At 47.1% G+C, this 21,615-nt stretch overlaps 1 protein-coding gene across 1 annotated transcript in view; it reads right to left on the reverse strand.

The window, feature by feature from the left end:
• CEP192 (centrosomal protein 192) overlaps window positions 1-21,615 on the reverse strand; it is a 1,919,503-nt gene that overhangs the window by 1,869,634 nt on the left and 28,254 nt on the right. The window contains exon 2 of the mRNA XM_086965571.1: window positions 4,821-4,987. Within this exon, the coding sequence (XP_086821697.1) occupies window positions 4,821-4,969 (149 nt within the window). The 5' untranslated portion in view covers window positions 4,970-4,987. The remainder of the gene's footprint in view (window positions 1-4,820; window positions 4,988-21,615) is intronic.

Genomic DNA, 21,615 nt, shown 5'->3' on the forward strand with positions numbered 1-21,615 from the left:
TTCACGACTACACTTTCACCAGACCCCTCACATGCACTCAACCATTGGCTGTAACAAAAGAACTCCAACAAAGAGCGCCTCTTCGGCGCCCGGCGGACATTGCAGCGCCAGTCTGATGAGGAGCAGGAGACCAATGATGAAGCATGACATCTAATTAACTGGATGTGTGAGGTCTTCTAGTTCCAATAAGGGAACACTTGTTCCCTGCCTTTGCTCTCCTCCCTTAGACACACAAATTGTTATTACTCCCTGGGGATCTTTGTATCTTTGTGATATATGGTTGACTGGACATGTACACTGGACCCCGTTAAATATCGTCCTCTTGAGGTTCCCATTTTTGTATTGAACTGCTGTCAATATACAATATATTTCTCGTTTGATAAACACACATTTTTAATTAATGGCTACTTGATCACAATTTAGAGTGTGGTCCAGTGGTTTTCACACTCCTTAACAAAGGGTTATTCTCTCAAAAGCAATAATTCTGTTAAGGTAATACCTATTAATAACTATAGAGTTAGCGTTGGGTTTGACAGAATACCCAAGATTCAATTTTCGAACATCCTGTATATCTAGAACTACAAACAGGAAGAGGTGCAAAAGACTAGACCACCCACACCAGTTGGCAGTGGTTCACCTGTAATATAGGTGTCAACTTCACACTGTTGTACAGGGAAAGAGATTTAGAACCAATCTCAGAACACCATGGTACACTGTGTTGCAATAAGGTATGGCCAAAATGACAACATCTTAAAATAACTTCAATGGGATTCTATGCCTTTCAATAAATTATAGGGCCCAACTTAATTCATTCATAGCAAGATGCACTAATTACCCTTCTACATGAAAGGCAGAGAAAGGAGGCTGCATACGTTTTATGTAAATTAACATTCATAGGATTGTTAAGTAAAAATGTGTGTTCTAGGTTTGACGTATTAATTTTGCTATTGTCCTCTGCTTTCTGTTGCATGTATGCAGATTCTGTTTTTAATAACCGGTCCCATTTGTGCTTCTTTGAAGTCGTACATCCTACAGGAAACCTAGCGATATTTACAGTTATTAGTATCTGTGAACTTTTCCATATCCAACTTAACAGTGAAAATAGCCTTTCCTCCCACGACTGAATGTTTTGTTGCAGAACAAGTACACAAATTTCTCTTTCAATGAATTTGCCCTATGGATATAAGGTAATGGGCTATGTTTTTACCAGATGAATTTGTGGCTTTCACAAGAAGCATTTGAAAGGTGTAGAAACCAGGGCCTTACCCTTACCAAGTCAAGTTCAGATTCTTAAAAAGACTCACATGATTTTGGAATTTAGTATCATTTGTATTACCACAATCGTATCCTGTGGATTAAGCTATGGTCCTGGTGTCACAATTAACTAAGTCAATAGGAAAAATCAATGGTACAGCACCATAGGAGTGGGTCCACGTAATCTGATGGTTGACCCTTATCCAGTTCACATCATTTTAACGGAATTGCAGTTATATTAATAACTGATGCACTCCTTAAAACATCTGCAATTCCAAATATGGTAAGAGTTTCAGGAACACAAGACTACTACTTACAGCGATTGTTTTACTCATTTCTAAATCTTTAGAGAGATTCGTAATTATATTTCGTTCTGAGCGAAGATCATAACGACAATATTCTGGCAGGGGAACAGTGACTGGTCCTAGGGGCTCTGACCTTTTTTAGGTCTCGCGACCTATCGATGTGCGCAAGCGCATCGAGCGGAGCGAGAATTCAAGTGGCGAAAACATCGTGAAACCAAAGGGCTTTCAGCCCCGCGGTTTTCATGCAGTTCCCGTGTACATGCACGCGCATCACATGCAAGCCCAGCCTCTCACATTCCCAGGCTCTCCCGCCCCCATCCGGCATCAGGCTTCTCCTCCCCTAGCAGCACTCTTCCCACACCAGCAACTCCCCCCTCCCACACCAGCACCTCCCCTCTCTCTCCCCGCAAACACAGCCTTGCCGTAGCAGCACTCCTCCCACACCTGCACCTCCCCCCTCCCACACCAGCACCTCCCCTCTCTCTCCCCGCAAACACAGCCTTGCCCTAGCAGCACTCCTCCCACATCAGCACCTCCCCCCTCCCACACCAGCACCTCCCCTCTCTCTCCCCGCAACAGCACTCCTCCCACACCACACGGAGGATTCAGCAGCCGCTCTCACCAGCTTGTGGCTCTTGCAGGCAGTCTCCTCTAATCAGGCCCGGCCGATGCACCACGCTCCTGATTCAGCCGTATTGCAGGCCTCACCCGGGCCTCATGTTGTCTGCCGCAGAGAGCTATCGGCACTTTGCAGGCAGTCTCCTCTAATCAGGCCCAGCCGATGCACCACGCTCCTGATTCAGCCGTATTGCAGGCCTCACCCGGGCCTCATGTCTGCCGCAGAGAGCTATCGGCACTCCGCATGTTCCACCCAATGCAGGGCGGCAGCAGATCCAGATCACCAGGGCGAGCCAGTCATCTCATCCCCAGTCGCCAGCAAACCGGTGGAGTTTCCGGGGTGCTGCACCAGGGGGCGCCCTCTCAGCCAGGCACTCAGAGTGAAGGCCAAGAGCCGGGTCGGCACTCCCAGGTTTGTGTGTGACCCCAGCCGCCGCCTCCCAAGCCACACCACACCGAGGATACAGCAGCCGCTTTCACCAGCTTCTGGCTGTTGCAGGCAGTCTCCTCTAATCAGGCCCGGCCGATGCACCACGCTCCTGATTCAGCCGTAATAGGTACAGTATCAAATCCCACTTTATCCAGGGTATGAATGCGCTGGTGAAATACACTGGATTTACAAGTGAAGATGCAATCACATGAGGTATCAGCTAGTAAAATGCAACTTTTCTTTACAGTGATACGCCACAAGACCCTAAAAGTAGACCGCAATCAGCTTTCACTAGAATAGTAAATTTAAAAACAAGTATGCATGATGTTATGCAAAGCAACAGAAGCAAGCACTCCGGTAGCAGTGTGCTATCCCTGGGCCTTTGAAGCAATATTAATAAAAATTAAGCAAGTGTGGGAAGCGGACATGCGGGGATCATGACTTGTGGCGAAGCAAGTGACCCAGTAATAGTCTTTCAGACACGCAACGCCACTCACACCCACGCAAGCCCACTATCACCCACGCAACGCCACTCACCCAAGCAACGCCACTCGCACACGCAACGCCACTCACCCACGCAACGCCACTCACCCACGCAACGCCACTCACCCACGCAACGCCACTCACCCACGCAACGCCACTCACCCACGCAACGCCACTCACCCACGCAACGCCACTCACCCACGCAACGCCACTCACCCACGCAACGCCACTCACACACGCAACGCCACTCACACACGCAACACCACTCACGATGCCAATAGGTCTCGCAGTAGGAAAGTTGGAGCCATTACAGTTGCAAATAACAATGCCTTTTATTTTTTTTTCATTTTAAAAACATAAAGGGCTTTGTCATTTACAAAACCAATAGCTCCAACTTTCCTACTGCGAGACCTATTGGCAACGCCAGTGCTTGTCTTTCCTTTTGTCAATGGGGTGCTCTCAATTTTTACCCTCCTGTGTAGGGATGCTCTCTATTTTAGATTTCAATTTAAGGGCGCTTTAAGGGGTTGTTTTTCTAGGGTATACCTTTCAATGGAATTAGAATCCTGCAATATTACTGCTAGCCATGTAGACGGCCATGGGACAACAGAGATTTTGATGGAGGTAGCAAATGTTAAAAATATGAATTCATACTACTGAAAGATATGCCTGCAGCAAGCCATAACACAAAACCAAATGAAGACAAAAAAAACACAACAAGTCCACATTGAGACATTAAAAAAGGTTAAAAGCATGGTGGTCTAAGAACCAGGTGTGGTACGAAGCCATGCATTATTTTGGGAACACACATTTTTTTTCTCTGATTTCAGAATGTAAACCTTTTTTAAAATTCTGACTGGACAAGGAGTTTAAAAATAATTTGGCTTAAAAACAATGGTTTAGAGAACAGGCTTAGCCCTTATGTAAAGAACATTCAAAAGCTCTTATCTGGGATAAGGGATATAATCAATAGCACCTCTTCACCTTCATTGCATACAGCATCAATCTGAATTTCTCAGTAGTGTTTAAAAAAAAAATACACAGCATCCCCTTTCAAAACCCATGTATCTGCTAACAGAAAGGAGAACCCTAAGAAAGAATCGACGTTCTCATTGTTTGACAAATCAAATTGAGTCACAGCAGAAATATAATGAACTTAAACATTTAGATTTGCCCAAACATTATAATTGTCCCAGTCACTGACCTGGTGAAATGTTTTAGTTTTTTCTACCCCACTAACTAGAAATGTGCAAGTGTAAAACATAAATCCTTATGCCAGACTAACGTTCCTTTATTTAAAAAGTATCATTAAGTGTTTCCTTCTTATTTTTCTTAAGCCTACTAGTTTTTTTTATTCTCTTTAAACATTAACTAAAGCACAAATGGCCAGTTGGGCAACCAACTAAGTAAAACTAAAAATAAAAATATTAAAAACACAATGAACTGAAAAAGCCAAGTACAGTAGAACGCATCAGCAATAATTAACAAGTAGAACACCAACGTAGAGAATCCATAACGAAAGACTCACAACTCATTGGAATTCCACCACCCGAGAATGATTCCTACTAGCAATGTATTTTCGGTTAGTAACCAAACAAAGCCAAATGGAGTGACACCGTCTAGTCACATTGTACAGCTCAACAACTGACAAGGCGTTTTTCTCTTCAGTTACAAGTAAAATCTGAAGTCTTAGGAAAAAAAACGTTTAACAAAATATCTAACATGCTTACCTAATAAAGCCTGCTTTACTTCTTGCAACAGTGGAAGCAGCCACAGGAAGACCGACGTTATCCAAGATCCGACTGCTGTCACTCATCAGAGAATCCATAAAGTAGCTTGGACAGGTCTCATCTGCGATGTTCTGAAATGGTTCCGTCATTGTGAAACTCTGGTTACCCTGCAAATAAATTAAAAAGAATCTTTGTGTTAACCGGTTTTTGTTATCACATCTACAAAAATAAAAGTGTACTATTTTTCCTAAGTAAGAGAAAACTTTCTAAACTCCAAACAACAAAATAGAACACACAATAAAAAGGCAAAATTGCACATAAAAGACCCTTGAGGGAACTCTGTATCCGACGAAGGGCTACTAGTGCTTGGTTAAAGGTAGGGCTAGAAGCATAAAAGATTAAATACAAGTACGATTACAGTCAGGGTTGAGCTGCCAATTCAATGAAAAACCTGCTGTAAAGTCAGATATAAGTAAATACAACTAACCCCTGAAACGTTTCATAAACTTGCATTTACTTAATACAAATGCTCCACAAAAAAGTACTCAGTTAACCAGAGAATTTATTGCACTAGTCATGTTCTTCCCAATGATATGCCAGAGCTCTGATTACACCACAGACAAACAATAACACGGAAGAACCTCACTTTCATTTCATAAGAATAACTGCCATATTCGAGCAGCTCTGTAATTGCAGATCACCTTGAAACTCTCGCTCGATTTGTCAGGCTTTGGTTCTCAAGAAAATAAGAAATGCTCCATGTAGAATAAGATAGGGCTTTACCACTTGATTCATGGGTGCATGTTTGAATGTGAAGATTGTCTACAAAATAGATAGGCACTATTTGGGCTGGCTTCAATCATGCAGAGAACGCAAGCCGCCCAATTCAATTATGTTTGACGTGGATTAACGGGCCATGTCAAGCTTTGGTGTCATCAAGAGGACAATGTAATCAATTCCTTCACTAAATTACTGTTAACAAAGTGGGCACATTTGTCTAAAAACCAGAAGTTTCTCCCAGATGCCAAATGTTTCCATTTATGACTGAGGAGTATTTTAAAGAACTATCTATTTTGAATCCCATGGCATCCATGATTTAATAAACAGTTACTTCTTCTGGAGCTGAGGTACTCAAATGAGATGTGACACAAGATTAATAAAGAAATGCTGTAATTCATGCATACACACAAAAATATTTTCATAAAGTGAATGTGCGAAAAGAAATTGTAAGCAAAGGAAAACCAATAAAGCAGATTCCAATAAGTCACACACATGCTCTAAGTGCCTTGAGATGCTGTTTTACCCCCACTCGGCTTGGCAGGATGTGGAGGTCTCGTTCTTTCTTTAAAAATAATAAATGCATTCTTTTCTCACTAAACAGAACCTCCCCCTAGTGTCTCAACCGAACTCGAGCTCTTCGCTAAAGAGATAACAAATATAACTTCCGGACACTCGGTGACTAATAGCCATATTTTAACCCCCACTGCTCATATTTTTAAAGAGTTGGCGAGAACTAGAAGTGTGTTGCAATTTTAAACATGAGATTTGCTTGCATGTAATGGCAGATGGAATATTAAAGCATGTTCAATTGTCATTTTCAGTTTTCCCTGACGAAGGGCCCTAGAGGCCCGAAATGCATTGGATGTTAATAAACTGCTACTGATGAATCCGGCTCTAGTCGTGTTCTTGAAGAAAGGCTCGAATGGCCCAGCAGGAGCATTAGAAACCTGGAAAATAGCGGTTCCTTGCATGCGGTTTAGAATGATTACAAGCACAAATGAGGATTAAGAATTAAGTGCAAAAATACGTTGAAAAAAAACTTTGGAGTCAGTAATATGGTGAAAGAAATGTTTGCAAATGCAATTCAAGAGGCTGTGCCAATGGCTAGGGGCAGAAAGTTGCCCCAAAATCGTTGTTTAGTTTTATACGTGCTGTGTGGGCTGGGCACGACGCCAATGAGCACGCAATATTAAATGTCTGGAGTTTAAAAATTGGAGAAACTTGTCGTAAGTAGGTGTGCAACCCGCACAAATATGATGTTTATGCAATGAATTAATGCAAGGAAGAGTGCCACTCCCTTTCATAATAAAGATATTCCTACAGATTAAGTCACGTTAATGTAGTCCCTGCCTGCCCTCTAGTGGATACTGATATTTATCTTGCTTGAAATGCCATATTCATATTTTCAGAGTAAAGAAATGTGTTTGTGTTTACGGGACGTTTGTTTACGTTCCCATGATGAACTTAGGTTCCAGTCGTACTAATTTAAAATTCCGGTATCCACCGGGTTTCAAATTTTCCACAACAACAATACTCCAGAATTTCAGAGGTTCTGCTCGACTAAGGTTTTCTTTTTGGTAATGCCCGACCATTGGCTATGAGGTGTCATTGTTATTATTTGCATGTATATGTTGAAGCATTTGTTCCAGTAATTGGCAAATTGTGCTTCTTAAGTATTTTTTCTCGCATGGACATTAGAGCAAATATACTACAAAGCTGTTCTGGCATAGAATGAATTGGTTTATTTGTCAAGATTTTTCATTACTTTCATAGTCTGATGTGTTCTGTCCCTGCTTGCATGCCTTACATCTTAAGCATTTCCAAAATCTATTTTTCTATTTTGTATCCAACTAGTCTTGTCATCCTCAAAAACCCTTTGTCAGTATGGATTGTAAAGAGGGTCCATTTTTAGTTCTCGCGCCCAGCGGTGCAGTGCGCAGCACTACTCGCGGAGCACAAGACCTTTTGATCTGAAAAATGGGGTTTTCAAGATGGCCTAGGAATCGCACATGCTTGTGCGTGTCCTTTCCCTTATGTGCGATGCAATTGGCCTTTGCGTGCATCTTTTTCTAAAACACTGCACGCAATAGGCTAAAGGCTGGCGCATTGCTCCGCCCATGGCCTATTGGTGTCTATTACTCGCTTGGTGCGCGTAATAGACACCAAAAGGCCATCTGGTTTCAATTATCATGCCTAGACACAGGCGCGATAATTGAAACCACGTGTGCCGCTGTGGCGTGCGCGCACCACTCGCAGATGTGTTTTGTACAACATCGATCGCTTGTTTCTATCTTTTACTGCTGGTTTTAAATATTCATGTCAGACAAATGTCGGTTTCTAAATTTGAGCATTGAGATCTGGTGCGCTTGCGCAGTCTCGCTCCGAGATTTTATGTGTTCTAGAGTGGGGCTTGAACCCGCCCCTCTTCTCCATTGGCTGCATTCCTAAACGGAGGCCAGCCATTGGAGGGGAGGGGCACCACTCCGTTCAAGCGCCGTCTTTTTCAGATTCGGGCGTGTTTTTCGGTTCTTTCTGGTTTTCTTTCTCTCCTCTTCCCATTGGGTGGAATTTTACATTCCAGCCAATGGGAAGAGGAGAGAACCAAAACCACGCCCCCGAATCCGAAAATGACGGGGCTTTCTCCGAGGCATTCCTGCTAATGCCTCTGAGAAAGATGGTGGCGTTTTGGTGCTTTCACAGGCTATCCATGTCAAGTGAAAACAGCAGCGGCATGAGCCTGCGTATACACTGGTGGGTGGCGAGAACTGCGTCCTATAAATCTCTCCTGATTACAAGAGCCATTCAACATTATGCTTACAGTGTATGTCTGCCGTATCGCTGTAAAACACAGAAGAAACGACTGGAGCAGCGCCTCGGACCTGGCGAAGCTGCTCATGTTTGCAGCTGGACGGGCGATCGCTGTTCTCACCAGTGGGGACCGACGCCAAAGCTAGTGAAGAGACAAGCACGGTGGGGAGAGAGAGAGGCCGAGCCTGGATCCAGACACAGCCAGCAGCCGGAGCCTGAGCTGGCTCGAGGGCCATTACACTGTGCTCTGGGACATCCTGCCACTGGTCAAATAAGCTTAGTTTTCCAGACGCTGCTTAACTGTAATGCAAAATGGGCGGCGGCCGGTTTGTTGGCCCGAAGTACAATTGCGGCCACGCATGGAGGCCCCCCGCGGGGTCGCGAGGGGCCAAATGGCGTTCCCAACCCCGTGGTTTGTCATGGCATACCCAGGACCTTAGGGGGCGCTATCACGGGGTTGCAGGCCCGCGTCTCGCTGTTACACAGCATTTAAATAGAGGGGAGCGTGTTGGTCTGCTCAGTTTGAACGGGATGAAATGCTCGCAGCGTACCCCGTGCACTTTCGTTTAAGCCTGATATGTTTAATTGTGCCACGAGTTTTATCCCCCATGGCGAGCTGGATGATATGGCGATCATTGTTAATTGCCATGTTCGACCACAATGCGAGCAGGACCATAGTACGGATTATTTGAATTACGATGTGGATGCCGGGACGAGCAGGATTTTGTGTGGGCTTGTTTTGTATCTGCAACTCGGAATTTACATGTGCTGAGGTGAGGTCGTTTAAACTGAATCCTGTCCATTACCTCTGAGAAAATCGTATGGTGTCATTCCTCAGGTCAGCTTCCAATGCTTGCACTTAGGCTGTTACCGGCCCTCCTAAAATATTAATAACTCAAATGATTCCCTCGGATGTGTCATCATATTTAATAGACAGAATTTAAGTCCTGGTTCAAGAAAAATAATTCATGTAAAACTTTCCTTGATTCCCAAGGGATTCCTGGATTCTTTCTGGTTCTCTGTAACAGGTACAGAAGTGCAAGAGCTTTTATGGGTTGCTTTAGAAAGTTCATGGTGCATGCTTAACCAGTTACACGTATAAAATTGCAAAAAGTGCGAATTTGCACAGGCTTAAATGTATGGTTAATAGTATCAGCACTTTTAAAAAAAATTCTCCAGAGTAAAAATACTTTTCCCTGTGAAGAGCCCCGTTTCCCTACACGCCCATCAATTTGTGGGGTGTAAATTTGCAATGATTTTCAGGGTGAAAAACAATCTGCAAAATGGTTGTAAAAACCCATAAAGAAGAGACCGTGTGAGTTCATAGCTCCATGTTGATGCTTCCCCATGGAACATTCACAACGTACCCCTGTGATATTAAAATTACCCTTCAAAAGTCTAAATGCATTGACAAGATTGTTTGCAAGAACAATGAGATGTTTTATGGAATACACAATATATGTGCAATGTAAATGATGGTATTTTCAATGTCTAAGTCAGACATTTGTGAGCAACTAACTTTGTGAATTAGGCCTTTAGCGTTATGACCTCTGAGACATGGGAGATTACTTGTCTAGTCCATCTACAGTAGCCAAATTATTATATATATATATATATATATATATATATATATATATATATATATATATATATATATATATATTTATATTTATATATTAACTTGAAGCCATTTTAACACCTTCATCACAATTCTATGAGACTTCGTTGACAAACCCACTGTTCAAAACACCTCTATGGACAATTTTCATTGGAGGGCATGTATTGCTCTTCTACAAAAGGAAGAGCCCAAAGTTGGCTGGCACAGGTTAGGGAACTAGACCTGGGAGATCTGCTTTAACATTTGGCCATGGCAGAACTGATAGCAGCTCTTTTGAAGAAGGACTACTGAGAAGAACAAGATTCCTCAACCAATTTACATGAGTTTGTGGATCTTGATAGCAGGAAGAGACAGACTCCATGTAAACTGGAGTGCGCTGAACAGAAGAGCCAGTATAATATCTGGGAGGGGTAGAGTCTTTTGCTTCATATCTTTCCTGTGCCATTTTCTGATTTTGGAGCATGTGTCACTGAGGGCGAACAAAAAAGAGTGAAAGTAGGAGTGAGGGTTGTGAAACCTTTTTACTTATCAGCTTGGGGAAACTCAGTTTCCAATTTATGAACTCTTGTTTGACACACTGGCTCTGCAAAACCTGCTTCATTCACAGAATAGGAAACCTCCATATCTACAGCAAGAAGACCCTCTTACTGCCAGGGATATGTCAGAATGTATGTTCCGCAAAATTATAGAAACGTGCGTAAAGGAATCGTTCCACAACTAGGTAAACCAGTTTTTTACTGGTTCTATAGGACTACTTTGCCCTGTCGCTGCTGTAAAGTTCATCCATTCGAAGGAACTGTGAGCTGGAAAGCTACATACATCCTGGTCCTAGCAGGAAGTGCTGGATACAGTGAACCCGGTCTCAAGTGATTGCTTGTGGAAAAAGCAGTCCTGAACACATACAAGTTCCAATCCCAAGGGTCTTGCTGTTCTGCTGTGATGCAGTGTTGACCTTTGAGGTGCTGTGATGGACAGAGCTGGCTTCTATGGGTGTGGGATGCTTCAAACAATATTTAAAAAGGGGAAAACGTCCTCTTATTACCCACTGTAAAGTGTGCCTAAGGTGCCTTATACTGTGAAAAAGTTTTTGATACTTTTCTATACAGTATTCACAAAATGGGAGACCATCCTTTATAGGTTATCCTGGTCTGCAGGAAAGGTACGCACTGCCAATTAAGTACAGTGCACCTGGAAACATCTTCTCTTTGGACAGAAGACATTATCTTCCTTAACTTGATGGTTTAGACAAAGTCTTCACAATCATCTAAGATTAAACACAACAATAGGTGTTCTAAAGAGGATGAGCATCAGACTGCAATCTACACTTGTCCCTATGTTCATAATCATTATTAAAGATGCAGTTCAGATAATGTTACATTCACATTCATTTGAAAACAAAAAGAAGCACTTCAGAGATAATCAAAAAGCTCAAAATCACTGAGTACCCAAGTTATGGAGAATTCTACAAGGATGCAACCCCTGCACTGCCATGCTTATAACCAGTGGGTGGATATGATGGTAAAGGCAATCTGCAGGTGGATTGTGGCTAATGAGAGTGCACACTGCCCGGAGAGGCTGACATGTGGTATGACAGGAGATCTTGAACGGGGTCAGGGGAGAAGGAAAGGTTCAAACAGATCCATGCTGTAGACACACGACCTCGCGTGCTGTCCTGCTTGGATCTGCAACCTCAGAATACACACATCTCTGTGGCAATCAGAAGACATAATGACACAATCTGAGTGGAACATCAACCTGTGACCAAATCACAAATATTCCCACCACATCATTGTTGGACTTGGCCCTTCTGGCAGGTTCACCCCTAAACTTTTTGCTATGTGAATTGGTGGTAGTGATTTTTGGTTTCTGCGCACTTTCACTGTGTCCCAGAGGAAAATGCGTACACACTCTGAGTGCGTGGAGTAAGGTTGGCCTGCCCTCCCATAGGAATGCATGGGGAATGTCTGTGTCCATGGTAGTTCCTGATGCATGAGGTGTGCATACTCGAGTTTGGTATGTGCGGACTCGTGACATTGAATGCTGCGCAATGATATGTGCGGCGTGTATGTGTCTAGTGTGGAAGTGCACCTTCTAGACATGGGTGTGCGTGTGCAGCGAGTGTGCTGGCACTTGATTGGCTGGAGCTGGCTGGTGAGCCTGGCTCCAGGAGTCTGGATGGGTCTGCCCGGTGGCGAGTATGGAGATTAGCATGCTGATGGCTGGGGAGGAGTGCACCTGGGTCCTGAATAGGGCTGGGCTTTCCCCACACAATGCTGGCTCCGCCCCCTGTGGTGCGACTGATGACCCTAGCCCTGCCAGTGAATAGAGTGAGGGGCTGAGCACATCAAGAGTGCTCACAAACCAGCTGCGACTGGTTTTTCCCCTCACCCTGAGCAAAGACAAAGGAGTTACCAGTATAAAAAGGGGCTGTGTCCCCTTGAAAAAGGTTCTCTTCCAGGATCCTATCTGAGGGGGGCTGCTGCTGGGCGCCAGGAGGAACCGCCACTTGGACTGCCTCCCTGCCTGGAGGGCCAGTGAGCTGGCCCCTGGGACCAGCCTTGCCCCCTGCCTGCCTAAGGAGCTTTGCTGGATCTGGACCTCGCCCTCAAGCGCAGGAGAGTGCTGGATTTGCCCCTGCCTTCCTTACTTTGAGCTGGGACCCTGTTCCCTAGGCGCTGTGCTGGGGGAAGGCCTGCTGGGGGCCTGCCGCGCCGAGAGGCTGCCTGGAAAGCCCCACCCGCGTTGTCTGCCGCTCCTGCGCCCCCTAGCGCTTAGGAGCGATTTCTTTTTATTTTAGCCCCGTTTTATTTGTCGAGTCACGGGTGCCACCCCGCTTTGTATTTAGAATTACAAGAGGGAGCCTACCCCTCGTTGACCCAGGAGAAGCACCGCCGCAGCCTAGGAGTGCTAAAATCATTGCCGGGCCGCTGCCTAGCGCGACCCGGAAGTGCCCAAGCCTGCCCCGGAAGTCCCGCCCTCGCCGCCGCAGCGGGAGGAAGGGAGAGGCAGCTGCAGGTACCGGCAGGGCTCCGTGGTGGAAGAGGAGCCCCGTCCCGCCGCCGGTGAGAGGACCCGGCCCCCAGGAGCGGGAGAGAAGGAGACTGGCAGTGAGTGCTTCCCGACCCCGCAGAACCAGCGAGACCCGCTGAGTGCGGGGGCAGTTTTGCTTTACTCAGAGCGGCCTCGGTTGACAGCGAGCCGCTCCAGGGGTGAGAGGGCATTCGGCTAGTCAGAGCCTGCGAGGCTCGGGCGCAGTTGTTTCTTCGAGTCCCCAGGCGGGGGACTCAAAAGTTACCGAGCCAGAGAGGCTCCAGGCATTCCTTCGTTTTCAAGCCTAAGAGAGGCTCCGGGGGCATTACTTGTTCTTGAGTCCAAGAAGGACTCCAACGACGGGCCATATTTGTTTTAGAGCCACGAGGGCTCTAGGGCCTCATTTTCCCCATGATCCCTCAAGGGGGCATATTTGTTTTGCGAGCCCCGAGAGGCTCAGGGGGCCATTCTGTTTGTTTAGAGCCACGAGGCTCTTAGGGGACACGAGTGCTTTGTTCAGAGCCTGCGAGGCTCCCACGTTGGCCCCCATCATTATTTCCACAGCTGCCCAGCACTTAGTGGGCAGCTGCCACGTTTAGGCCCCCCTGACATTGGGACACAGGGCGTCCTAGCCCTAGAGAGGCCAGTTGGCCTAGGGACTGCCACAGGTGGTGGCTCATGTGAGTTTTCCGCAATTGTTTTCCTTCCCTACACCTCTGAATGTGTTGTGATGCATCATGTGTAATGTGCTTATACCCCTACAGGTATTGTGATACTTAGGTGGTTGTTTTTCTCCTAGTACAGGTGTTGCTAGGGAGGTCCTGGTTCCCTGCATGACCTATTCCTAAGGTGGTTAGGGTTGCATAGGTGGTACTTACCTGTTACCAGTGATTACTGGTTGTGTGCTACATTTTCTAATTTGTGCTACAGTGATTTTATACTCTATGTCCTAAGTGCTAGTCCTAAAAGTGCCTATTCCTGACAGTGGTCCATGTGGCCCTGTCTTGTACATATCCATTGTAAATTCTGCCCGTGCTTGTTGGCACATTGTAAAGTGTGTGTTTTTATCTAATGTGTTTTGGTATAATACAAAGGCTATTTTTATATATTACCTTGTGTGGAGTTTCCTTTGTGGTGGGCCTTGTGTGTTGTTGCTGGGTGCGCGCGCAAACACAACCTACATAGCCTCCAAGTTTAGCCTTGCTGCTTGCGTCACGTTACCTAGAGGGTGAGCAGGGGTTATCTTGGCGTGTAACTCCCTTGCCCCAATCATCTAAGATTAAACACAACAATAGGTGTTCTAAAGAGGATGAGCATCAGACTGCAATCTACACTTGTCCCTATGTTCATAATCATTAATACAGATGCAGTTCAGATAATGTTACATTCACATTCATTTGAAAACAAAAAGAAGCACTTCAGAGACAATCAAAAAGCTAAAAATCACTGAGTACCCAAGTTATGGAGAATTCCACAAGGATGCAACCCCTGCACTGCCATGCTTATAACCAGTGGGTGGATATGATGGTAAAGGCAATCTGCAGGTGGATTGTGGCTAATGAGAGTGCAAACTGCCCGGAGAGGCTGACATGTGGTATGACAGGAGACGAGAGGGAAAGGTTCAAACAGATCAATGCTGCAGACACACAACCTCGTGTGCTGTCCTGCTTAGATCTGCAACCTCAGAATACACACATCTCTGTGGCAATCAGAAGACATGAAGACATAATGAAACAATCTGAGTGGAACATCAACCTGTGACCAAATCACAAATATTCCCACTACATCATCAATACGTCTGCACCTCAGCCCAATGGGCGCAGGGGAGGAAGCACTGACAAGGGCCACTGATATTGTGGATTATGACTGAGGTGGGGCCTTCCCAGCAGGATAAGAGACAGAACTGGGAGTTTAATCCTATCAGTGGTATCAGGGCTCAGAGGTTTGTGAAACTTATTTCAATATATTGATTTATCAACCATTGTGCCGAGAAACTAAATAGTCCTTTAAGTAGAAGGACCAGAATGGGACGACTAGAATGAGGGCGCTCACCTTGGAATGACAAAGAATCTATTTGAATAAAAGAGCCACACAAAACCAAATGTGCTCCAATGGGCACTGCGCCATGTATGTACAGCAGTAGGGTCACTTTCGCAATGCAATGATAAGCCAAGAGGCATCTAATTCACAGCCAGCACTCTTCAAATTTTAAAAAAATGCTAAATTTCACAAATTACTGATGTATTTTTCCAAGACATTAATTATCTGCCTGTGGCACACATAGTACAAGTCATTTGTGTGTCATCTGGTTACACAGTCTTCATGGGACTTATATCTGCCCTCCCCCCAAACACCTTAGTAGAATCCGCAAACCTGAGGCAAGTGTTAACCTCCTAAATCCTTCCTCCATTTAAGTAGTTCGAATTATTTACATTTTCAGGGGGTGTATTCCGACTTAATAAACCAACTGGAATTGCAAAAACCTAGATAAATAAAATAGATGTTTTGCCAGAGGTGCTGCTCTTTCACCAGAGCCCCCTGAACCATCTTGTAGCACATGCAGGGCAGCGGCGCAGATGAGACTTTATAGATTGCCTTTGTAGAGGCAACTTGGGGCACAGCAAGAACAGATGTAGTGTTTATAATCTACATAAACACATCACTGCCACACCTCGCTACCTCAGCCATGTAATTTCTTCAAGTCAATTTACACGGGGCATAGCATTTGGACTCTCAATGAGACGCCTAGGCCGGGACAGCCTGTCTGCTTCCCCCTGACCTTGTACTTATAGTGAGAAGTTAGCCTGGCATATGGTGTCCACTATCCTAGTGGGCACCTTGCACCAGTCTAAATGACCCTTATTGATGGTGGTTGTAAAGTCAACCTTATAGACAAGCTATCCTAGTGGTAGCATGGACCAGCAGTCTTAAGCTAAAACTTCAGAGAGCATGTGAAGCCAGCTGTTTTACCATATATAATCCCTTGAATACCAAATAAAAGGACACCACACAAGGTATATATCAAATATATATGTATTTATTACTAACACAACCCCTCTGCACTCTTTATGAGGTCAGAGTTCGAGATAATTTACAAGTTACTCATTAAGCATACTATAAGTTGCACAAATACAATTCTGCCCTAGGGGCCTCATAAACCATATACTAAGTAAGTGGTATAAGAACCACTTCAGGAATAGTGAATAGGCCTAGGGAATCGCTGGGGCTACACTACAGAATCAAAAGGTTAGGAAGTAGGAGACCCACCGGAGACACATGCAGTGTGGAAACACAGTCGCGAGTTACAGAAGTCACAAAGTTACTGATTAAGGACACTTCCGGTGGACTACGGTGAAACCCCTTAAAAATAGGACACTTGTAGAGTCAATACCCACGGGAGCACTGGAGTACTCGAGTAACCTCACCCAGGGAAGCCGGGAGCATAGGTGTCTTTTCGTGTCGGGTTTCGTCGAAGCTTTCAATGGAGACCTGCAAAAGAAGTTCTGCAGGCGGCCGAAGGAAGAGTGTCCGGATGGATCCAAGGGTGGATCGAGGAGCTGAAGAACCTGAAAGCAGAGGGGACAGAGTCTGGGTCACTAGCCAGTGACCAGGATGGAACCATGTGATGTCACGATGCAAACAGGCGAAGAGGTGAAGGTTGTCTCTGCAGCCACGAGGACCAGGAGGCGTCGAGGACGACCAGGAGCTGGAGTCGAGCTTTCCCACAAAGGATCTAGTTGACTGCGGTGTCTGTATCCGGATTGGACCCAACAAGCCTTGGCAACCGCAAACCACGCCGGAAGTGAAGATTGGCTTCAGGTCAGACCAGCAAGGTCCGAGGGGCTTCTCCTTTGCAGGGAAGCTGGAGCAACCAGGAAAGCAGGATGATTTCAAAAATTCGCCTTCAGGGGGCTCACTAGCCAACGGGCTAACAACCGGGAAGACGCGCCAAGCTGAAATGCAGGAGCGGGCCCCACGCAGCACTCGTGGAGTGAGGGGGGCTGAGCTTCGGTGCAAATGGTGCTCAGGTCTGGGGCTTCTTGTACCCCAATGCACAACTACGAGTTACCTCAGGAGACGATGCAGTTAGCAATTTGCAGGATGTCCAGGAAGTCTGGTCCCACGTCTCTCGTGTCCACCATGGGTCTCAGCTTTGCTGTGGATGTGGGTCGGAGTCCAAGAAGTCTGGAAGTCCAGTCCTGAGTAGCTGAGTCGTCGTGTTCCGTTGGGAGCGTCGACAAAGCAAACCAGCAAGTTACTGGTGGTGCCGGTTTGAACAGGGTGGTCACCCCTTGATCACAAGGGAGATGTTTTCCGTCTTCTAGTCGATCTAGAAAGTCAAAGGTCCAAGAGTTTCCTTTCAGAGTTTCGTTCCAGGATAATCTAATGTCTCTAGACACAGCTCCTATCTTTATACTAATCTAAGGGGCTGGATTACCTACTAGGTCCCTCCTATGGGTGGACCTGGGAAGGGGGTGGTTACACCCCTTGCTCTTTGTCCAGTTTCGCGCCAGAGCGGGGCTGGAGTGCCCCAGCAACTGGTTTGAACTGGGCTATGCATGGAGCACCTTGTGTGCCCCAGGCAGTGTCTCGTTTTGCAGCCCTCCCTGCCCCAATACACTAAAAGCCTGTCTGGGGAGGTGCCAGCACCTCCCAAGGAAGAAAACCTATTGTCCAGGTCTCCCCTGCCGGAGTTTCGTCCAGCAGCAGGAGGCCAGACTCGTGTCTGTTGCAGCAGCATCCATTTTGTGATGTTGAGGCTCTGTTTAACTTTAACCGGGTAAAGCAGTAACCAACATGTCTTCTCCCTTTAGAAGGGTGGAATGCTACCCCCGCCGCCAGGATTGGCAGGGGGGTAGTATTCGAAATTGTTTGACACCTTACACGACATGTTTTGAGAAAGCCAAACCAAAGTTAGCATTAACCGCGAGGATTATAATGCACTTAAGAGTATATGGTATGGCTATATCATAGAACAGCTGAGGGGGCGTGGCTTGGTTGCCGAGGCAGATGGCAGTGTGAGTGCCGCTCGTGAACCCCGCAATTATCCTGTTAATCGACCCCCTGGACCCCCCTGAGTAGCCACGGGGGACATGAATGCGAAGGGTAGTTGCCCTGGAGGGAATCAGTGACTTTGGACGACTAAATCCGGAGATACAGAGTGATTTTCGACTCCGTGCCAATCGAGGATAGAAGATCTAAGATGGCACATTGCCCTCGTAGGCGCCCACTGAACTGACGGAGTGGTGAGCGAAGGTGCTGGCCTAGAGTGTGAGCCGGATCTCTTCAAAGACTGACTAGGGGCATGCGATAACTGGAGAGTGCGCTAGTAAGGTCACTGGGTCTGCGACATCCGGAAGCCTGAGGTGCCGGAACGGTGGGGACTACGATCGACGATCCGGGCGGCCATTTTGAGTGCCAGCTACGCACTAACTTATCCTGCGTCCTGAACGGATGATGAGGGCCCTGGAGGCCGCTGATATGGGCAAACCCAGAGGGAGGAAAGATAGGGATGCACCACCCTCCGATGCAGAAGGCCCAGCCCGAGACGAACAAGACTCATCCGGGCCACAGCAAGACCAGGGCCTGCAACTACAGCTTGATAAAATCCTGACCGCCATATCGGAATCTCGCACTGCTTTATAACAGGACATTGCGCAGGTGGCGACTGGACTGGGCCTACTACGGGCAGATCACTCGAAGTTGGCAGACAGGGTGAAACAGGCGGAGATCAAGATTCAGGAGATCGAACCTGCTCAAGTCGCACTAACCAAATGTATGGCATGTGTTCCGGAACGGATCGCAGTGCTGGAAAAGCGGACGGAGGATGCAGAAGGGAAGAATAGACTGAACAATATCCGAGTGGTGGGCTTGCCGGAAAAGATTGAGGGACCAGACATGGTAAATTACTTGGAAACCTGGCTACGAACAGTGGTGGCCCCAGAGGGCATATCTTCCTTCTACACCCTGGAGCGTGCGCATCGAGTCCCCGCTTGACCACCGCAGCAGGGGCGCCCGCCTCGGCCTGTGGTGGCGCGCCTGTTGCACTTTAGGGACAGGGTCTTGCTGCTATGGAAGACCCAGGCGGATGGCCCATTCCAGGTAGACAACAGCAGAGTTACTCTGTTCCCAGATTACTCTATTGAAACGCAGCGGCGCCGTATGTCCTTCCAATCCATCAAGAAGGAACTCCGCCTGGAGGTGATTCAGTACTCCTTGCTATTCTCGGCCAAACTGCGCATTGCTTTGGAAGGGAGAAAACTAATTTCTATGAAACTCCGGAGGAAGCATGGACATGGCTGGAATCTTATATGGCAGGTAGGGATGGACAGATAGCCGAAGCACGAGAACTGGCTAGAGATTCTTTGCCCCGTCGATCCCGGCGATTGAGGCGCCGCAAGAGGGACCTGCAAAGACCATCAACCTCGCAGACTGAGCTGGAGCGCAGGGGAGCACTGCAGGCGGTGTCTGAGATCCCCGGGGACTTGTTGCCACTGGTTACTCCCGGTACAGCGGATGGCCTGTTTGTTGAGTAGACTTGATAACTCTAGCATGATGTGGGGAGATTAGCTGTGTTTAAGGACGGCACGGGGCTCGGCAGTACCTCTCAAGAACAGTTGGATGCGTGACACAATGGGATTCCATAATAATTCATTATACGAGTTACTGAGTGGGGGGGCATGGAGGGGGGGGTTCGTTTCAGGGGGACTCTGAGCTGGAAAGAGGGCGATGTGTTGATTTGTTACAGAGTACTTGCTAGGCTCTATCCAGCCCCACCGGATGGTCCTAGTTTATTTGCCTTAGCCTAGTTGAGGCAATTGTTGGGTTAGTTTGGATGGGATTCACTATGTTGGTGCCTGTTCTGGGGGGGGGGGCGATGTACTGGGTGGGGTGGGACTGTTGGGGGAAGGGTTTGTTCAGGTTTCAGGGAAGAGCCTGCTGGCGCGGCAGCAGAGGAAGGAGGAGTGTTGGAGGGATTTCACACCTATACCATGGGACCATTGCCTCACGTGAAATGTGTGACTTGGAATGTGCGGGGATTACACTCAATACAGCGGAGGTATAAGGTCCACTCCTATTTAGTTAGAAGGGGCGCGCAGATAGCGTTACAGCAAGAAACACATTTGACCAAGGCAGAGGGGGCAGCACTGCAGCGAAGATGGCAGGGCAACTTTACTACACTACCTATTCTGCTTTTGCGCGAGGGGTCTTGATTTGGGTTAGAGCGGGGGTCCCATTTCAGATGACCGCGCAGTTAGTTGACCCGGAAGGACGATATGTGGCGGTTGAAGGCCGCCAAAAAGGACGGGAGGTAACCCTTTGTAGTATCTATGCCCCCAATGTGGAGCAGATACCGTTCTTTGAGCGCTTGTCTGATGCTCTGGTGGGCTATTTTACGAAGCCGGTGTTGCTAGGGGGGAGACTTCAACTCCATTACGGATGTGGACATGGATAGATCGCACCCGCCGTTGCTTGGTGCTCCAATCCACAGATTGGCTAAATTTAGAGCCCAATGGCGAGATCATTGGGGGTTTGTGGACATTTGGAGAGCACAGCACTTGGCTGAACGTGATTATTCCTTCTTCTCAGCGCTCCATGATCTGCACGTACGACTCGATGCGATCTTGTGTAGTCCTGGTCTGGCTACTATGGCAGCTAGCAGCGAATATTTGTCCCGCACGATCTAGGACCACAACCCCCTGTTGGTGAGGTTTTGCTGGACTAAGCCGCGCCCGGCCATCCCGACCTGGAAACTGTGCCCGGAAGTATTCGAGGATTCCGTCTTCCGTACGGAGCTGGGCACGGGTATTACACAATACTTTGTGGAGAACGAGGGCACAGCTGGGACGACTGCTTTGGAGTGGGATGCCTTTAAGGTGGTGACCCCGGGGTTCTGCATCGCCAAATGGGTTGGGGTGCGAAAGCAGATATTGCAGAATGTTGAGGCTGCGGAGAGAGCCCCCAGGGAGGCTGAACGTGCCTTTTCGGTTAACTCTGATGAGCGCGACGTGGTCCAAACTAGGAAGGAAGCGGTGGCGGTTGTAGTGGAGCGCCTAAGGTCTTTTGACCATAGAGCATATCTGACCCGTGCGCATTGTGAGAGAGATAAGGTTGGCACGTTATTGGCGTGGCTGGCTAATCCTATACCTAGATGCATCCCGGTCTTAGCGTTGGCGTCCTCATCGGGGGACCTAGCTTACACCCAACATCAAATTAATGATCGGTTCAGTTATTTCTATGCGGACCTATACACGAGTCGTCTGCACGCTGCGGAGACTGACATTCAAGCGTTTCTGACTGATCTGGAACTGCCTATGATAGAGGAGGAGCAGGCGGACTCCCTGGACGGGATATCTCGCTTGCCGAAATCCTCTGTGTGATTAAACAGCTGGCGCAGAATAAGACCCCAGGAGGCAACGGGCTGCCCGTGGAGTTTTACTCGACTTATATTGACGAGCTGGCTCCTAGACTGCTTTCGTGTATGGCGAGGCCAGATCGCTGGGGGTGTTGCCGGCGTCCACTAAGGAGGCGATTTTCGTTCCCCTCCTCAAACCTGGG

Source organism: Lissotriton vulgaris, chromosome 4_1 (genome assembly GCF_964263255.1).
Source record: "Lissotriton vulgaris chromosome 4_1, aLisVul1.2, whole genome shotgun sequence".
NCBI lineage: Eukaryota > Metazoa > Chordata > Amphibia > Caudata > Salamandridae > Lissotriton > Lissotriton vulgaris.